Source organism: Gadus macrocephalus, chromosome 18, assembly GCF_031168955.1.
Source record: "Gadus macrocephalus chromosome 18, ASM3116895v1".
Classification (NCBI taxonomy): Eukaryota; Metazoa; Chordata; class Actinopteri; order Gadiformes; family Gadidae; genus Gadus; species Gadus macrocephalus.
The window spans coordinates 2,104,355-2,120,862 of NC_082399.1; the positions used below are offsets into that span (position 1 = coordinate 2,104,355).

The following is a 16,508-nucleotide window of genomic DNA, read 5'->3' on the forward strand; positions in this document are numbered from 1 at the left end:
CGGGATAATCCTGCACTTTGAACCCAGTTTGTTTTGTTGCATCTGTATGTGAATGTGACCCCTGAATATCGCCGCAGATTAGCGGGATTCACGCCAGCAATCCTCGCGGCTACAGCTCACCTTTTTTTATGATAACCACTTAGTTCAAATAGAAAAGATTAAATGAGTTTGCAGTAACAAATCATGTTATTGTCTTGCAGCTCAGCGAGTTGTTGATGTTTGATTTGCTCTGAGTGTTTTGATGCGCCGTTGCTCGTAGGGCGGCTCCGAGAGTTAGGCTTCTGTCACTAATTTATCATCTAAATGATTATTGATTTAAGAGGGATTTTCGGCGGCGGCGCCAGAGAAAAAGTCTAAAATAAGCGCAGCAGTGGAGGGGGAAAAAAAAGAAAGAGAGATTTAGGCTTTCATGGGTTTTAGTGATGATTTAATGTATTTAGATGAATATATAATCAGAGTGCAGAAGTCGTCAAGGGGAAAAGCTTTTCGTGATATTTCTGTCAAAATCCCCCAATGGTTCCTCAGAGCGTAAGACCCCCACCCCCCGGTAAATACACTGCAATGTATAATTAATGCTTTAAGCCACTGAGCCAAAGAAAACCTCAGTTTTTTTCCAGAGCTTCATTCCGCCAGCTCAAAAAGGGAGTTCTGGGAATTTGCTCTGCTCCCATTGGTCAGAACAGTGATTAGAAATATAAAAGTCCACTGTGATTGAAAAATGGGGAAAAAAAGAGACTTCAGAACCTTTTTAAAGTATAGGTATTTTTCAAGCTTTTTTTGCATCATTTCATTGTAGCATTTCACAGAGCAGGTTCCACAGTTTGCTATATACAGCGCTATGGAGTGTTCTGGCAGTGTGACTGGTGTGTAATGGGTGTAATTACCATCTCAAGGCTGCAGACTCACTGACCCTCCGCTGCTGGGGAGACCTTGATCACACCTGTCATTGGCCCCTACAGTCCAAGAGCCCTGAGCACTCCGCTCAAAGTGTCTCAACTAAAGATCTTTATGTGTGCATTCCAAAACAAGTGCTCCTAAAGCCCCTCACACCGGCACGTCCCACCCAGCCAACTGTCTCTGTTTTTCCTCTTTTGTTTTCCTGGAAGGGGCCAGAAGTTGAGCTGTAGCAGCAAAGAAAGGGGCATTGTTTAAAGTTTTCTATCCACAACCTTTTGAACACCTGCGAATAAACAGCCGGACAGAAAGAGGAGAGGGGGGGAGAGGGTTATATTGCAGCTCAAAAATCCCCACCTGTTATTAATTTGCTCAATTGAACTTTTTTGTTTGAGAACATTTTATGCAACTTTTTAGTTTTTGAGGAAGTTTTATAAACTTTTTATTTGATGCAGGGCCAACTCATAGATGGGGACTTGGGTTTGTGACTTGGGAAACGTCATTGTGGTGCATTAAGCTAAAGGAAATGTCTTGGGAGATTAATATCATTCCTTGCTAGACCTTATGCCTTCAGTGCGCAATAAGCGTAATCATTGACGCCTGAAGGCACACGTGTGCGTCAAAGATTGAACAATTTTCAATTAACAATTGAGAACCACGCAGTAAAATGTGTTTGACCATTTATTCTAGATTAACACAGGATGCGTAAATGAGAATGGAACTAAGTCATTATCCAGAGCCTAGTCACCACAAAGGAGGTAGAGGATCAAGAACAGAGTAGCTGTCTGCTGCACTGTCTGTGCATATTGAAACGTTACAGAGTATATACATGGCAAAACTGTCACATGTGGTTATGTGTTAAATCGGGTTGAATCGGTGCGGGGTGTGTATTTTCCTTACAGTCTGGCGTAGTATCTGTTATAGCTCCTTTATACTAGACTCTGTAGTGCTCTGTATTTAAAATGCCGTCGCACCTTTTCATAAAAGTGCATTTCTAAGAAATCAAATCCACAGAACAAAAATATAATCGGCCCACAATAATTTATATGAGAAACTTCACATTTAATACTGAAAAAAATACATTAAATGTAAATTTATCTCCCATAATTTGTATAATATATTTTTGGATTTGCGACCAAAGACTTGATGCTTGAGTCCGATTCGTGACCAAAGACTTGAGAGTAGAATTTAACCTGCAACCAATGTCAGGGGACTTGTTTTAGACTCGTGACCACAGGCCTGAGTCTTGACTTCGTCTCGCAAAAACAACTTAAGCATCTCTGGGCCAGCGGTGCCCTCTGTGGCCTGGCTGTCGATGGCCGCGAGCTCCCTCAGATGCTCATGACGGCAGAGATAATTGGGACAGCTCAGAACCTCGCCGCCGTCTCGTGCTTCCTAAACGACACACACGGAAACTGCAGCCAATGGCGGGCCATCTCATTACCTTCAACTCTAATGAGACCAACTCGGAGACGGTCGCAGTTATTAGGCCCGCAACACAAGAGCGTACTCTGGGGGAGCTTTTGTAGACACTGTCAAGGTTGCTCTTGAGGATGCGGCGGTATGAGGACATGTTTCTGCTGGGCCGGTTGAAGGGAAAGCGACCCGGGCGGATTGTTCAGAGACCTGTTAAGCAGAGGATCAAACGTTCAGAAGCTGCTGTCTGAAAATTGGCCTTAAGTGCCTGACTTGTTTTATTTACTCCTTCTCATCTCCAGGCCAGGCTGTCCGTCTCTCTCGCTCCCTCTCTCCTGCTCTCTCTCACTCGCTCCTTCGTTCTCCCTCTCTTTCCCGCTCCCCTTTCCGTCTCCATGACCTGCCGACTTTCTTTGAGTTACTCTCTGCAGCTCTTACTCCACCCACCCCCCCCCCCCCCCAGCCCCAGCCTGGCTCCGTCTGCGAGACGTGCTCCTGTCAGAGGAGGCGCTGTGCTCGTGTCCATTAGGCCTGAGTGGAGCGTCTGGTCTCCAGTACTCACTTAATGAGACAAGACAAAGGGCTCATCCCACTCTCCCGAACCGGGAGCGTGTGGTCGAGGGCCGCATCACTCATCTCCCCGTAGCTCCGCTACGTGTAGTTAGCCCCCCCCCCCCCCCCCCACGAACGACCGGGAGGCCAATCAGAGGCTGGCCTTCCTCTACTCGACCATGGGTCCCCCGCAAATGAGGAGAAGGAGGAGGAGGATTGGGAGTGCTGACGACAAGGCGCGTCTGAGGGAGGAGCAGAGAGGGAGAACGATGGGAAAGAGGAGTGCTGAACAGGAAGGAGGAAGCGGCAAGGAGAAGATGGGAGAGGAAGAAAGAAAGTAAACGCTGGACTTTAAGGCAGCGCGCGCGTGTGTGTGTGTGTGTGTGTGTGTGTGTGTGTGTGTGTGTGTGTGTGTGTGTGTGTGTGTGTGTGTGTGTGTGTGTGTGTGTGTGTGTGTGTGTGTGTGTGTGTGTGTGTGTGTGTGGTGCTCTCCGAGGTCCTCAGCAGCGAATATTTGTAAGCAAGAGAGAGGGGGAGGGGGGGGGGGGAGGGAGGTGCCGTTCTGGTCTCACTGCAGCTGTCAGATTCTGCAGACACACACACACACACACACACACACACACACACACACACACACACACACACACACACACACACACACACACACACGTCTCCCCGCTCGGACGAGATAGAGAGAGAGGGAGATCCCTAACTTTTCCACCATCCAGGCCGACAGAGCAACCAAACGATTGCCGTCACAGGGCTGAGATGGGATGGCGGTGGTAGCGGGCTTGAAGGGGAGGGGAAACCACACAGAAAGTTGCCCGTATCCAGACTTTCATCGGAAGTTGTTTCAGGGGGGTGTGGTCATCTGCAGCCTCCGTCTGATTACACAGGGCCGGCAGATTGGAGCCGGTGCCGATGTTCACGATCAATACGGTGTAATTAAAAATCCACGGATTAAAAGTGTGATAGTGAAGTGGAGGGGTTTGGATAATGATGAGTCGTTTCCGTCTACGGATACGCACGCAGACACACACACTCACACACTCACACCTAAACACCTACACACATACACATTCACAGACATGCACGCACACACACGCGCTCTCTCTCCCGCTCTCTTTGTCTCTCACCTGCACACGCGCACACACTCACACTCAAGCAGTATTCGGTGCTTTGATTTAAGGCCATTAGGCAGTAGAGAAATGGAAAAGAAAATGTGCAAAAATGTAGTCTTTGGCCGACCAGGATAACAAGGAGGCTGTGAAGGAGCAGCGTTCAACTCTCTCAGAATCAGTTTCCCAGCAGCGAGCGATAACCTTGCCGCATGTTTTAATGTCCTACCCCGTGCTCCCAATGCATACAAGCATGCACGCACAACCGAACACACACTTGCATCTCTATCTCACGCACACATAAAACACTCGCATACATTTGCATCTCTATCTCACATACACACACATACATACATACATGCATACATACATACATACATACATACATACATACATACATACATACATGTATGTACATACCTTTGTACATACAGCACCCAACAACACCCAATTACAAGTACATAGACACACAAGCACACGCACAAACCTAAACCCGCAAGCAAACAGAAGCAAGTACACGCACGCACACACACGGACGCACACCTGCACCATCTGCCCCATTACACAACAATTGTCAGAATCGTCAGGGAGGAGGGGCGGCAGGGGGGGGGGGGGCTGCTGACTGAACCACCCTCGTCCTTACGTTAACACACACACACACACACACACACACACACACACACACACACACACACACACACACACACACACACACACACACACACACACACACACACACACACACACACACACACACACACACACACCTCCTTCCGCCGTCTCTAGCCACGGGCACTGATGCTTGTTGATCAGGATAAGTTATTCGGCTGGGAAACGCGTAACATCTGTTAGCCCGCAACAGTGCCTCTGGGGTGAGACGGGAGGGAGGGAGGGAGGGAGGGGGGGAGGGACGGGGGAGGCGGTGATATACCTCTGCCGGGCTCCCTCCCATCCATCCCATCGGGGCGTGGGAAGCAAGGATAGTCGCACCTCATCAACCCCAGGCTCCGGCTACTGTGGCCCCAGTGTAGGAAAACACCGTCAAGTAGCTGCTGCTGCCGCCTCCTACACACGGCACGTCGCCATGGGAGATGCATTAATTAATCACAGAGCATCCCATAATACAATGCTTGTCTGCTCAGGGACAGGCCTCTTTTTCACAGTTATTATTTTTCCTGATTATACGTTTTAGCTTGTCGTCAGAGTATCCCATCATGCAACACGTGTCGAATCGTCGCGGTTGAGCAGACAGTGAGGAAGTGTTTGCCTTTCGTGATTATGTATTTCCTAGCGAGGTTGAAGTTGCACTTAGTCTAAAGGACATATCGCAATCAAGATCAGGCAGACAAAGTGAGGCTTTTTTTTTCTTCTTTCTTTTGGAAACAATTTTCTCAATGACTGAGCAAAGACTTGTTTGATTGCACTCGCGTAAAAAACTAAATCAAACACTTCCTGCTCTGGCTTGCAGAGGGTCGAGGTTGTTTTAAATATAACTTATTTATAATGGGCAGACATTTTACCCGGGCGGTGAAGCGGAGGGCGCGGACGCTGCCTGGTACCGTATTGGCCAGTTTTATGTTCTCATCCCGCCTTAAAGGCATTTCCCTCCAGTTAACAGCCTCTCTGGTACAGCGAGTACAGAAGTGGCGGCCGGGCGTTCGAAGGAAACAGAACGTTCCGGCGTTGAGGGAGGTTTCTTCTGGAGGGGGTTGTTGAAGGAGCCGCCTCCCGCCTCTCGCTGCGGCCTCGGCGAGAGACGCACCACAGACTGTCGTCGTCGTCGTCGGTGTTCCAGATGTTTTATAGGCGCGAGATGTGAGCCCCCCTGCTGTGTTCTCAACCCCCCGCCGGCGGTTTGGGTCAGAAGGGAAGAATGTCACGCTGCAAGCGCTCGCCCAGATCCACCCGCTCTGCCTCTGGAGCTGTGACACCCAGAGCTTCCCTTTTGTCTCTCGCTCTCTCTCCCTCTCTCGCTCTCTCTCGCACTCTCTCTCCCTCTCTCGCTCTCTCTCACTCTCTCTCGCTCTCTCTCGCTCTCGCTCTCTCTCCCTCTTGCTCTCGCTCTCGCTCTCTCTCCCTCTTGCTCTCTCTCTCTCTCCCTCTCTCGCTCTCTCTCGCTCTCTCTCTCTCTCTCTCTCTCTCTCTCTCGCTCTCGCACTCTCGCTCTCCCTCTCTCGCTCTCTCTCGCACTCTCTCGCTCTCGCTCTCGCTCTCTCTCGCTCTCGCTCTCGCTCTCTCTCCCTCTTGCTCTCCCTCTTGCTCTCCCTCTCTCGCTCTCTCTCGCTCTCTCTCGCTCTCTCTCGCTCTCTCTCGCTCTCTCTCGCACTCTCTCGCTCTCGCTCTCTCTCGCTCTCGCTCTCTCTCCCTCTTGCTCTCGCTCTCGCTCTCTCTCCCTCTTGCTCTCTCTCTCTCTCCCTCTCTCTCTCTCGCTCTCGCTCTCTCTCTCGCTCTCTCTCTAGCTCTTTCTCTCTCTCGCTCTCCTTCATCCTCTTGCTCTCTCTCTCGCTCTCCTTCTCGCTCTTCCTCTCTCTCTCTGTTGTGACAGTAAATTTACATTACCATGCACAAAAGTATAATAGCATAAGAGGCAAATTAATAATGGTAAAGATTTTATAAAGTCATCTATAATGTAGTGTTTTACAAATGTCAATGTACTAACATGAAAAGTGAAGCTATAATGTGGTAATAGGGCAGATTAACTTTATTTAACTCAGTCCTATTGGTTGAGTTAGACAATATTCATTGTTGACGCCATTCTCTCTCTGTCTCTGTGTGTGTGTGTGTGTGTGTGTGTGTGTGTGTGTGTGTGTGTGTGTGTGTGTGTGTGTGTGTGTGTGTGTGTGTGTGTGTGTGTGTGTGTGTGTGTGTCCAGGGCATCCTCTTCTGCACCAGCGAGTGTCTGAAGAGCTCCATGGACCTGCTGAAGGTCTACCTCCACGAGTCCAGCAGGGTGTACCGGGACAAGCTGACGGACGAGCAGGACATCCAGGCCTTCAACAAGCTCCAGACTGACACCGCCAAGAAGTTATACGAAGTGAGCCCCCCCCAAAAGAACAAAACATTTCCTTATTTTTTAGTTTTATACCAGGTTCATCCGATTGGTGCAAGGTCGAAGGGCTATGCAGGGGGCGATGGAGTGTGAGAACCCCCCCCCCCCCTCCCCCACACACAACCTCCCCAAATAAAGCCCCCAGTAGAGGAAGAAAGGAGGGAGCGGTAAAATCATTAGGGGCGGCCCCCCATCCCCATCAGTGGTCCCGGGCAGCAGGAGAGGAGAGGAGAGGAGAGGAGGAGTGGAAGGGAAGTGGTTAAGAGGGGCGGGGGGGGGGGGGGGGGATGGATGGAATACTAATAAGTGAGTGTGTGTGTCCATTTGTGTGTGTGTGTGCATGTGTGTGTGTGTGTGTGTGTGTGTGTATTTACCAGTGTGTGTGTTTGTGTTCGTGCCTGTGTGGGTGTGTGTATGCCTGTTGGTGTATGTGGCTGTGTGTGGATGTATGCCCATGTGTGTATGTTTCTGCGCATGTGTGTGTGTGTGTGTGTGTGTGTGTGTGTGTGTGTGTGTGTGTGTGTGTGTGTGTGTGTGTGTGTGTGTGTGTGTGTGTGTGTGTGTGTGTGTGTGTGTGTCCGTCCGGGGCAGTAGGCTGTCATGGCCTGCACCGTCAACCCAGCAAATTGGAACACATTTTAATGGTTCTCTGACCACCCCTCCTCCCCCCTCCTCCGGCTCACTCACCCATACAACTCAGGCCTCTTCCCGATCCTTCCCCCCCCCGTCCACACCAGCTCTGGAGAGAGAGAGAGAGAGAGAGAGAGAGAGAGAGAGAGAGAGAGAGAGAGAGAGAGAGAGAGAGAGAGAGAGAGAGAGAGAGAGAGACCTTCAGCTGTTACTGCATTAGAGAGAGAGAGAGAGGATTAAGTGCTACACCGTGCTTTACACCGAGTTATAGTAAAGTCCTCCTGACAGACAGCTCGTCCCCCACCCGTTTGGGGAGAACACACACTGGTTGTCCTGTCACTCGGTTCGGGGGGCTCGTGCCGACAACACACGGCCGGCCCTGACAGAAAGCTCTCCCCTGCTGGCCACACAATGTCGGTGCGCCAGAACGCCGTCCTCCGCTCCGAAAACAGACTCAAACCCAAGTAAAATGGAGGACATTAACGCACTGGATTCACCACCAGACGAGTCGTGACGAATGCAAACGGGCCCCGTCTCCGGCCCAGTGTGTCGGGGCGGTCTGGCTCTGTTTTAGAGTGCTCTGTTGACACTGTGATGGGGTTGGGCGGGGCGCAATGAAATGCCAGGGCAAGAACACGAACTAGGTCAGCCCAACCTGCTGCAAGCCCAGCTGTGTCCTTGTCCCCACTGTTTAGGCTGAGGGCTCCCGTTCTGCTGGCAGGAACATTCAGCCCTGTGTCTCTGTGTGTGTGTGTGTGCGTGTTCAGGCATTTGTGTTTGGCTTTCGGGCGGTGTGTTTACTTTTGTGTGGGTGTGGGTCATTGTGTGCTATTTTTGAGGGTCGCTGGGTTGTTGTGTATTCTCGTGCGTGTGTGTGTGTGTGTGTGTGTTCATATGTCGTGAGACGAGTATGTGTGCGTTTGTGTGTTGCACGCGTGTTGTGTGTTGCGCCGGCCTTGTTGTGGTCTATTTTTCGAGGGACAACTCCACTGCGTTTATTTCTCCATGTACTGGAGCCCGGACACCAGTAGTGAGTCGCTGGTCTGTCCCCCCCCCCCACCGTAGGACGCAGACGAGACTCTGGAGCAGGCCCAGCAGATGAACCTGTACTGCCACTTCGCCAAGGGCCACGGCGAGCCCTGCTACCTGGCCGTGGAGTCCTGGGGCGACCTGAATAAGATCCTCATGGAGGTGATGGAGGGCTACAACGAGGTCAACGCCGCCCTCAACCTGGTGCTGTTCGAGGACGCCATGGCCCACATGTACGGGGCGGAGCGCAGTTAATGCAAATGATCATTTGTCTCAGATCCAGTTTCACATGATTTTTTTTTTTTACTTTTTATTTTCATGTATTATTATTTTTGATTCAGATGATGATGATGATGCCGTTTTATAATTTGGGTCCATTGTCCTTCTATTGAATGCAAAACACAAAGCCCTTCAACATTCCAACCCAACCAATGGCCTTAATGACAAGCTAGAAGTTAAAAAAAGAAAAGGCCGCATTTTAAAACGTTTCAGTTCGTTCTTGGTTCCCTTTAAAGTACCAACCTTCAGCACCCATGGAGAACCTCTTGTATCGAGTGAAGCCATGAGCAGAGGGGGGCCTTCGGTAGAGACTGGGGTTTCTGGGCTCCTATTCTACCAACGCTGTCCTTGGGCAAGGGGGGTTCGAATAAGTCTCCATCGTTTTGCGTTAAAAGATGGACCTAGCAATTCATCCGACGCAGTTAGGCAGCGCATGTGTAACAAAAATATACGATAAGGATAAGAATCACCTTCTTTGTTTGTAGCTGTCGGATAAACCGCATCTTGGAGTCACCTCGCGGAAACGCCCTATTGGTGGGCGTGGGCGGGAGCGGCAAGCAGAGCCTCACCCGATTGGCCGCCTTCATTGCCAATCTTGAGGTGTTCCAGATCACCCTGAGGAAAGGCTACGGCATCCCGGACCTGAAGGTACACACACGCATATACACACACAGACACACAGACACACGCACGCACGCACGCACACATAAAAGCACACACACGCACATAAAAGCATACGCACACACACGCACATAAAAGCACACACACACCCACGCACATAAAAGCATACACACACACACACACACATATACATAAAAGCATATACACACACCCACTTCCATATCCAAGCATATACACACACGCACACACCAACATACAAGCATACACGCACACAAGACATGCACATACACGTATAAATACAAACGCGCACAAACACAAAATAGATGCGCACAGACACATATACAACCCCACACACAAATCAATATTGTGTACAGTATGTGTTCGGGACACCTGCAGACAGTGATATGTCTCCAGCCTCACACCAGCGGGACGTCATTTTAAATGATTACCGACAGATAATTTGAAATATTGGCCCCGCAAACAAAGTCTTTATTAGTTTGAGCTGAGCAGGGAGGTGTGGTTGTAAGGTCACAGAGTTTCACCAGGGGAAATAAAGGATACCATTGTTTTAATCCCCCATGCATCACTGTGCTCCGGCAACAGGAAGCTAAACACGTTGTCTAATGCAGTAACAGCTGAAGGTCTAACACAGGTCTCTATCCCTTCATCACTTTGTCTCTCACCCTCTCTCGCTCTTTCTCTCTCCCTTACCCCTCTCCTTTTCTCTCTCTCTCTCTCTCTCTCTCTCTCACTCTCTCACTCTCTCACACACTCACACACTCACACACTCACACACTCACACACTCACACACACACACAGATCGACCTGGCCTCCCTCTACCTCAAAGCGGGCGTTAAGAACATCGGCACGGTGCTCCTGATGACCGACGCCCAGGTGTCCGACGAGAAGTTCCTCGTCCTGGTCAACGATCTGCTGGCGTCAGGTGACTCTCTTCCAGGCCAATCAGGCTGGCGTCAGGTGACTCTCCTCCAGGCCAATCTGGCTGGCGTCAGGTGACTCTCTTCCAGGCCAATCAGGCTGGCGTCAGGTGACTCTCCTCCAGGCCAATCAGGCTGGGGTCAGGAAACTCCACCGATCCAATCGGTGGTGGCTGTGTGGTTGTGTGACCCTGCATGACCTTGTTGGAACCACCCTGGCTTTTAATTGCTTCCAGTACTTCCAGTGTTTATATTCACACCCACTATACCTGTGTTGTGGTTTTAAGGGACCTAACCTGCATTATATTTATAGGTCAAAGGCTCTGATATCCCTTAAAAAATTCTGAAGGAGATTAGTTATACATTCAGTAAATAAAGTAAAAGTATATATTTTTTGTATTGTTTTGGGTAGATTCAATTTAATCATTACCCAGTAATGGGTAACGTCAAGCAATCTTATTACTTATTTATATACAAACACTACTGAGCATTTAAAAATCCCCCAAATAAATCATCCTCGTAAATGATCATCTCTATACACCCTGGGAGCCCGCAGGGCTGCGTTGACAGGAACAACATCATTATGTTACTATTGGCAACGCTTAACATAAGGGAACATTAATTAACCCTTAATTTACTTTAAAGTATGCAGCATTAAGCATCAACTGAGCGTTGGAATCTGTGTTCTCGTCCCCCTGAGCGAGTGTTTGGTTCTGCGTTCTGTTCTCCCTAGTCACATGTTGTGTCTGTGTTCGCGTCCCCCTGAGCGAGTGTTTGGTTCTGCGTTCTGTTCTCCCTAGTCACATGTTGTGTCTGTGTTCGCGTCCCCCTGAGCGAGTGTTTGGTTCTGCGTTCTGTTCTCCCTAGTCACATGTTGTGTCTGTGTTCTCGTCCCCCTGAGCGAGCGTCGTGTTCTGTGTTCTCGTCTCCCTCGCCACATGTTGTGTCTGCGTTATGTTCTGTGTTCTCGTCCCCTGAGCGACCATCATGTTCTGTGTTCCCGTCCCCCCTGACCCAGCGATGTGATCTCTGTTCTCGTCTCCCTAGCCACATGTTGTGATCTGTGTGTTCTCGTCCCCCTGAGCGGGCGTCGGCTCTTGGTTCTTGTCTCTCCGGCCACCGGTTGTGTTCTCGTCCCCCTGACCGGGCGTCCCGACCTGCTCCTCCTCACAGGTGAGATCCCCGACCTGTTCCCGGACGAGGAGGCGGAGGCGGTGGTGAGCGCCGTGCGCCCCGAGGTGCGGTCGTCCGGGGTGATGGACTCGAGGGACAACTGCTGGAGGTTCTTCATCAACCGCGTCCGACGCCAGCTCAAGGTGAGGCCGAGCGGAAGGTGAGACACACAAACACACACGCGTGTGTGTGTTTGTGTGTGTGCGCGTGTGTGCAAGATAGCGTTGGGGGAGGTAGTGGGTGTTTTTGTTTTGTTTTTGTTCTGTTTATGCCCCTGAAGCTGAAGTCCCAGCATGTTGAGGGGGTCCCAAGGAGATGTTTTGCCGTTTCATCTCTCCAGAATACATATTTTATAGACAGGTTGATCAACTCTTAAGATAGCGAGATACTTATTATTAATGGATTTTAGATTTTGTCCAATATTATCAATATTTTCTTCATGTTATATACACATATAGTCATATTCATTTGTATATGACATATTCAGTATATAATTATTTTGATAAGAACAAACAATATATTTTACCAGTTTATAAATCCAAAAATCTAACATTTATTGTTTAACTGTGAAATAAAAGTGCTATATGTGAAACTCCTTGTCATATTGCAAACCAGAACTTCTGAGGGAAGAAAAGAGCAATTAGATATCAAATTACTAAAAAGAATCACAAATAAGGTAAAAAAAATAGAAAATATATGACAAGACTTGCAAAACAATATATCCATGATAAAACTGAAGACTAAAACACTAGCCGTATTCCAAGAAGTGTTTATAAATGGAACAAGGCACATGTATCCTGGTGGTTTGAAACAAAGGGCTTGTATGAATGGACAACAACAAATCAGAATTCTAAATATGATAAATAGAAAGTTGAGTTGTGCCGGTAAACATTGAGGTAACATAAATTGTAAGAGCAAGAGCGACAAGAGCAAGAGCAAGAGCCTGGGTATTCATAAAGGACATTGCAAACATTCCTGCCGGGAATTGTCCTGAACCGGTAGCCTCCCGAGCGCGGCCCCGCCCCCTCCGGACCGCCCCCTCCGGACCGCCCCCTCCGGACCGCCCCCTCCGGACCGCCCCCTCCGGACAGCTCCCGTTTCCTGGCGTGGCTGAAGATGAATGCTTGTATCAGTTTAGAGGCGGGCGCTGGAGATGGTCACGGAACAAATGGCCGCTGTGGGCAGATTACCCGGGGCTGCGCGGAGAAGCACTCACCCACCTGCCGCTGATTCGTTCTCTCCTGGGTGGGAGGGGGGGAGGGTGGCTGGTGAGGGTGGGGGTGATGGATGCTATGGTTGGAGAGTGTTGGGGGGGAGGTGGGTTTAGGGCCATCTTTCATATGGTGTGGCCAGCCACATGTCTTATGTCATGTCCCCGCCTCCTGTCAGAGCAAGCCTCACCGGGGAGAGGAGGTCATCTCCTTTACTTATGAAGACAATAGCTCTGTCTCCTCCCTCTGTCTCCCTCTCTCTTCATCTCTCCTCTCTCCGTCTCCCTCTCTCCCTATCTCTCTCTCTCTCTTTGTTTCCCTTTCTCTCCCTCTCTCTTCATCACATCATCACCAGACCTCTCTCTGTCTCTGTCTCTGTCTCTCTGTCTCTTTCTCCTACCCTCTCTGTCTCTTTCTCCTACCCTCTATGTCCCCCTCTTTCTCTCTATTTTCATCTCCCCTCTCTGTCTCCCTCTCTCTTCATCTCTCTCTCTCTTCTCTCCCTCTCTCTCTCATTGTATCCTGCTGTCCGAGCAAATCAAGGGATGTTCTCCCTAACAACACCGGGCAGATGGTCCTGAATAAACCCCCATCCTCCCCACACACACTGGTAGCTGGTGGTAGCTGTCTTGGATCTCCAACGGCAACACTTTGGGCCAGGCTACTCAGTGCTGAGAAATCCCCCAAATGCATTATCTCTGTCAGCGCCTTAAAGACTTCATTATGTGCTCTGCCAGAGCCGGTGTTCAGTACTGCAGTCGGACATTTTAACGTTGAATCCCTATGTTATTTTTTTTCTTTGTGACATTTGACAGTCATGGACATAAAACGCATGGTAACCTAGCGTTGGCAGAGTGGGATCAGAAATAAATGGGTCATTCGATGTTAATGAGAGAGGCATCATTGTTCGGTTACAGTTCATTTAGACTGCTTATTGGATGACACCCATTTTGCAAAGTGCAAAGATGTAGATCCATGCAAAACGGAAATATGGGGAGGCTGGGTGTCTCGACCAACCACACTCGTAGTGGCCTCCCCTCGGAGCAACCCTGGTTTTGATTCTGACCCTGCTCCGTGCAATTGACTCTCCATTTCACCCCACGCTCCTGTCTCTCTCCGCTCTCCTGTCCGTAAAGGCACGTAAAAAGCCCATCAAATGAAGTAAATCTGAACATCTGCCAGCCTGCTAAGGACTGGTTTCACCTTAGTTCACCTTGCTCCTGAGATTCTGCTGAAGGTGTGTATTTATGTGTGTGTGTGTGTGTGTGTGTGTGTGTGCGTGTCCCAGGTGGCTCTATGCTTCTCCCCGGTGGGCAGTAAGCTGCGTTTGCGCAGCAGGAAGTTCCCAGCGGTGGTCAACTGCACGGCCATCGACTGGTTCCACGAGTGGCCAAAGGAGGCGCTGGAGTCCGTCAGCCTCCGCTTCCTGCAGGAGGTGGAGAACATCGAGGTGAGGACAGAAGGGCTAGGGATGTGGAGCGCATGCAGGCACGCATGCACGCGCGAACACACGGGCACTCATACACATATACACGCACAAATACACAGACTCATGCTAACACACACACACAAACACACACACACACACAGTTACAGACATACAGTTACAGACATACACGTACGAACACGTGCATACGCACACACATGCATAAGCACACCCATATACACACAAATAGAAAGGATCACATACATTTACACGCACAAGCACACAGTGACACACTCATAGACGCAGACGCAGACACATACACACAAATAGAGCCACCCACTTAAATGATGTTTCTCACTCGGCACTCTGAAAATATAATTCCAAATGTCAGAAGCACAGAAAACCCGTGGTGTGTGTAACAAGAGTGTAGCCCGGCGTGTGACCCCTGAGATGGGGCTTAAGAAGCTCTTCCTCTGGCGATGTGAAACCCCTACGCAGCGGATGACAAGCTGATTTTGAAAGCTTTTAGTAAAAGATGTCGTTTCCATCTTGGATCATGGTGCGCCCATGTCAATCACACAGGAAGGTTACGTGGCTCCCTCATCACCAAGCGAGCCTTCTTCTAATGAAGTGCGAAAATAACTGGTCCAAGGAGCGTGTTCGCCAGCTGGGAGGCTGAAGGAAATGTCAACAAAAAATATGTTTTAAAGAGAGCTCCGCCGTATGGTGCTTGCGCACCGCCGCGCGGCGAACGCCCTGACAACCACCTCACCGCCGGAGGGGTCTGCGCGGCAGTGCGAAGGGCCCGGCGTTTTCAAAAGCGGCTGCCGCGGTAAGTTTCAACACGGGGAAAGCTAAGCGGAAGGGCAACCTAACCTGTGCACGTTCACGTGGGCGGCAACCGCTTCCTGGTTTTCAGCCGCTTTTGTAAGCGCCTCCCCTCTGCCGCCCTGCCCTCATTGAAATGAACGGAGGCGGCGAGTTGCCGCGCGGCGGTGTGAAACCGGCTTCACAGTGGAGTGGTGGCTCTTTGTATCGCGGGCTAGGCGTTTAGTCTTTCTGTTATCCAGGATCCAGCAGTCCTGCTGTGTGTAAAGCAGAACTACTGGGGGGGACGCGACACAGAACCTGGGCCGCAAAGGCAAACTTGAGAGGGGCAGAGTCCCACCTTGTGTCCTGTTTTGAGATATTGTCGCGGAGGGAAAGTCATTCACGCGAACTGATGAAGCCTTCGGAAGTGGATTATAATTTGTGTATTCATACAGTGGCCAGTCAACGCCGTGTTGTTAAAGACCCTCTTCAACAGTGATTCCGTTGTTTATGCCTCGCTGTTTGCCTGTTAGGCACTTAACCGATAACCGATAACACTTTACTGCGTCCAGCACCGTGATTTGTCGAAACAAATACAAAAAAAAAACGAAATAAAAAAAGAACCAGGTTCACGGCGCTTTTAGCCCGCTGCTTACAGAATCCTCCGTCACCTGACCTCTTGGTCCCTCCCCCCTCCCCCCCAGCCCGACCTGAAGGAGTCGGTGAGCAAGTTCATGGCGTTCGTCCACGTGAGCGTCAACAACATGTCCAAGGAGTACCTGGCGGACGAGCGCCGCTACAACTACACCACGCCCAAGTCCTTCCTGGAGCAGATCACGCTGTACCGCAGCCTGCTGGACCAGAAGAGCAAGGACCTGCGCATGAAGATGGAGCGTCTGGAGAACGGCCTGGAGAAGCTCAACAGCACCTCCGCCCAGGTGACCCCTGACCCCGCGCCCCACACCTGCTCACATTCCTCCTCCACACAGTTTTCATTTCATTTCATTTCATTCTGCTTATTTTAACGTTTTTTTTAATCAGGTCATTCCTCTGAGATTTTAAAATATAATTCTTTCTTTTTTGATATATATATTGTGTATATGATGTTTTCTTTTTTGACCTTATTTACATATTTTACAGACTGCCAAAATCCAAATAACAACAGCGCTGCCATAAATCAGTTTACATGAAACAAACGTAGAACTCCCTTCATCTGATACGATGATTAAAAAATCCCCTTCTCGAGAGACATGCGGCCAATTAATAATAATTGAAGCGGGAAGAGGGGGGGGGGGGGGGGGATTATCTGCACAACCAATAGACAGAGAACTGTAATCTTGTGTCTCGGAGTGCGAGAGCGT

General features: G+C 49.8%; 1 protein-coding gene across 1 annotated transcript in view; it reads left to right on the forward strand.

Moving 5' to 3' along the window:
• The window catches only part of dnah9 (dynein, axonemal, heavy chain 9), a 145,984-nt gene that overhangs the window by 65,436 nt on the left and 64,040 nt on the right, over window positions 1-16,508 (forward strand). Inside the window, 7 exon segments of the mRNA XM_060037597.1 lie at window positions 6,853-7,014; window positions 8,725-8,921; window positions 9,453-9,615; window positions 10,409-10,532; window positions 11,701-11,843; window positions 14,200-14,361; window positions 15,852-16,085. Coding sequence (XP_059893580.1) covers window positions 6,853-7,014; window positions 8,725-8,921; window positions 9,453-9,615; window positions 10,409-10,532; window positions 11,701-11,843; window positions 14,200-14,361; window positions 15,852-16,085 — 1,185 coding nt within the window.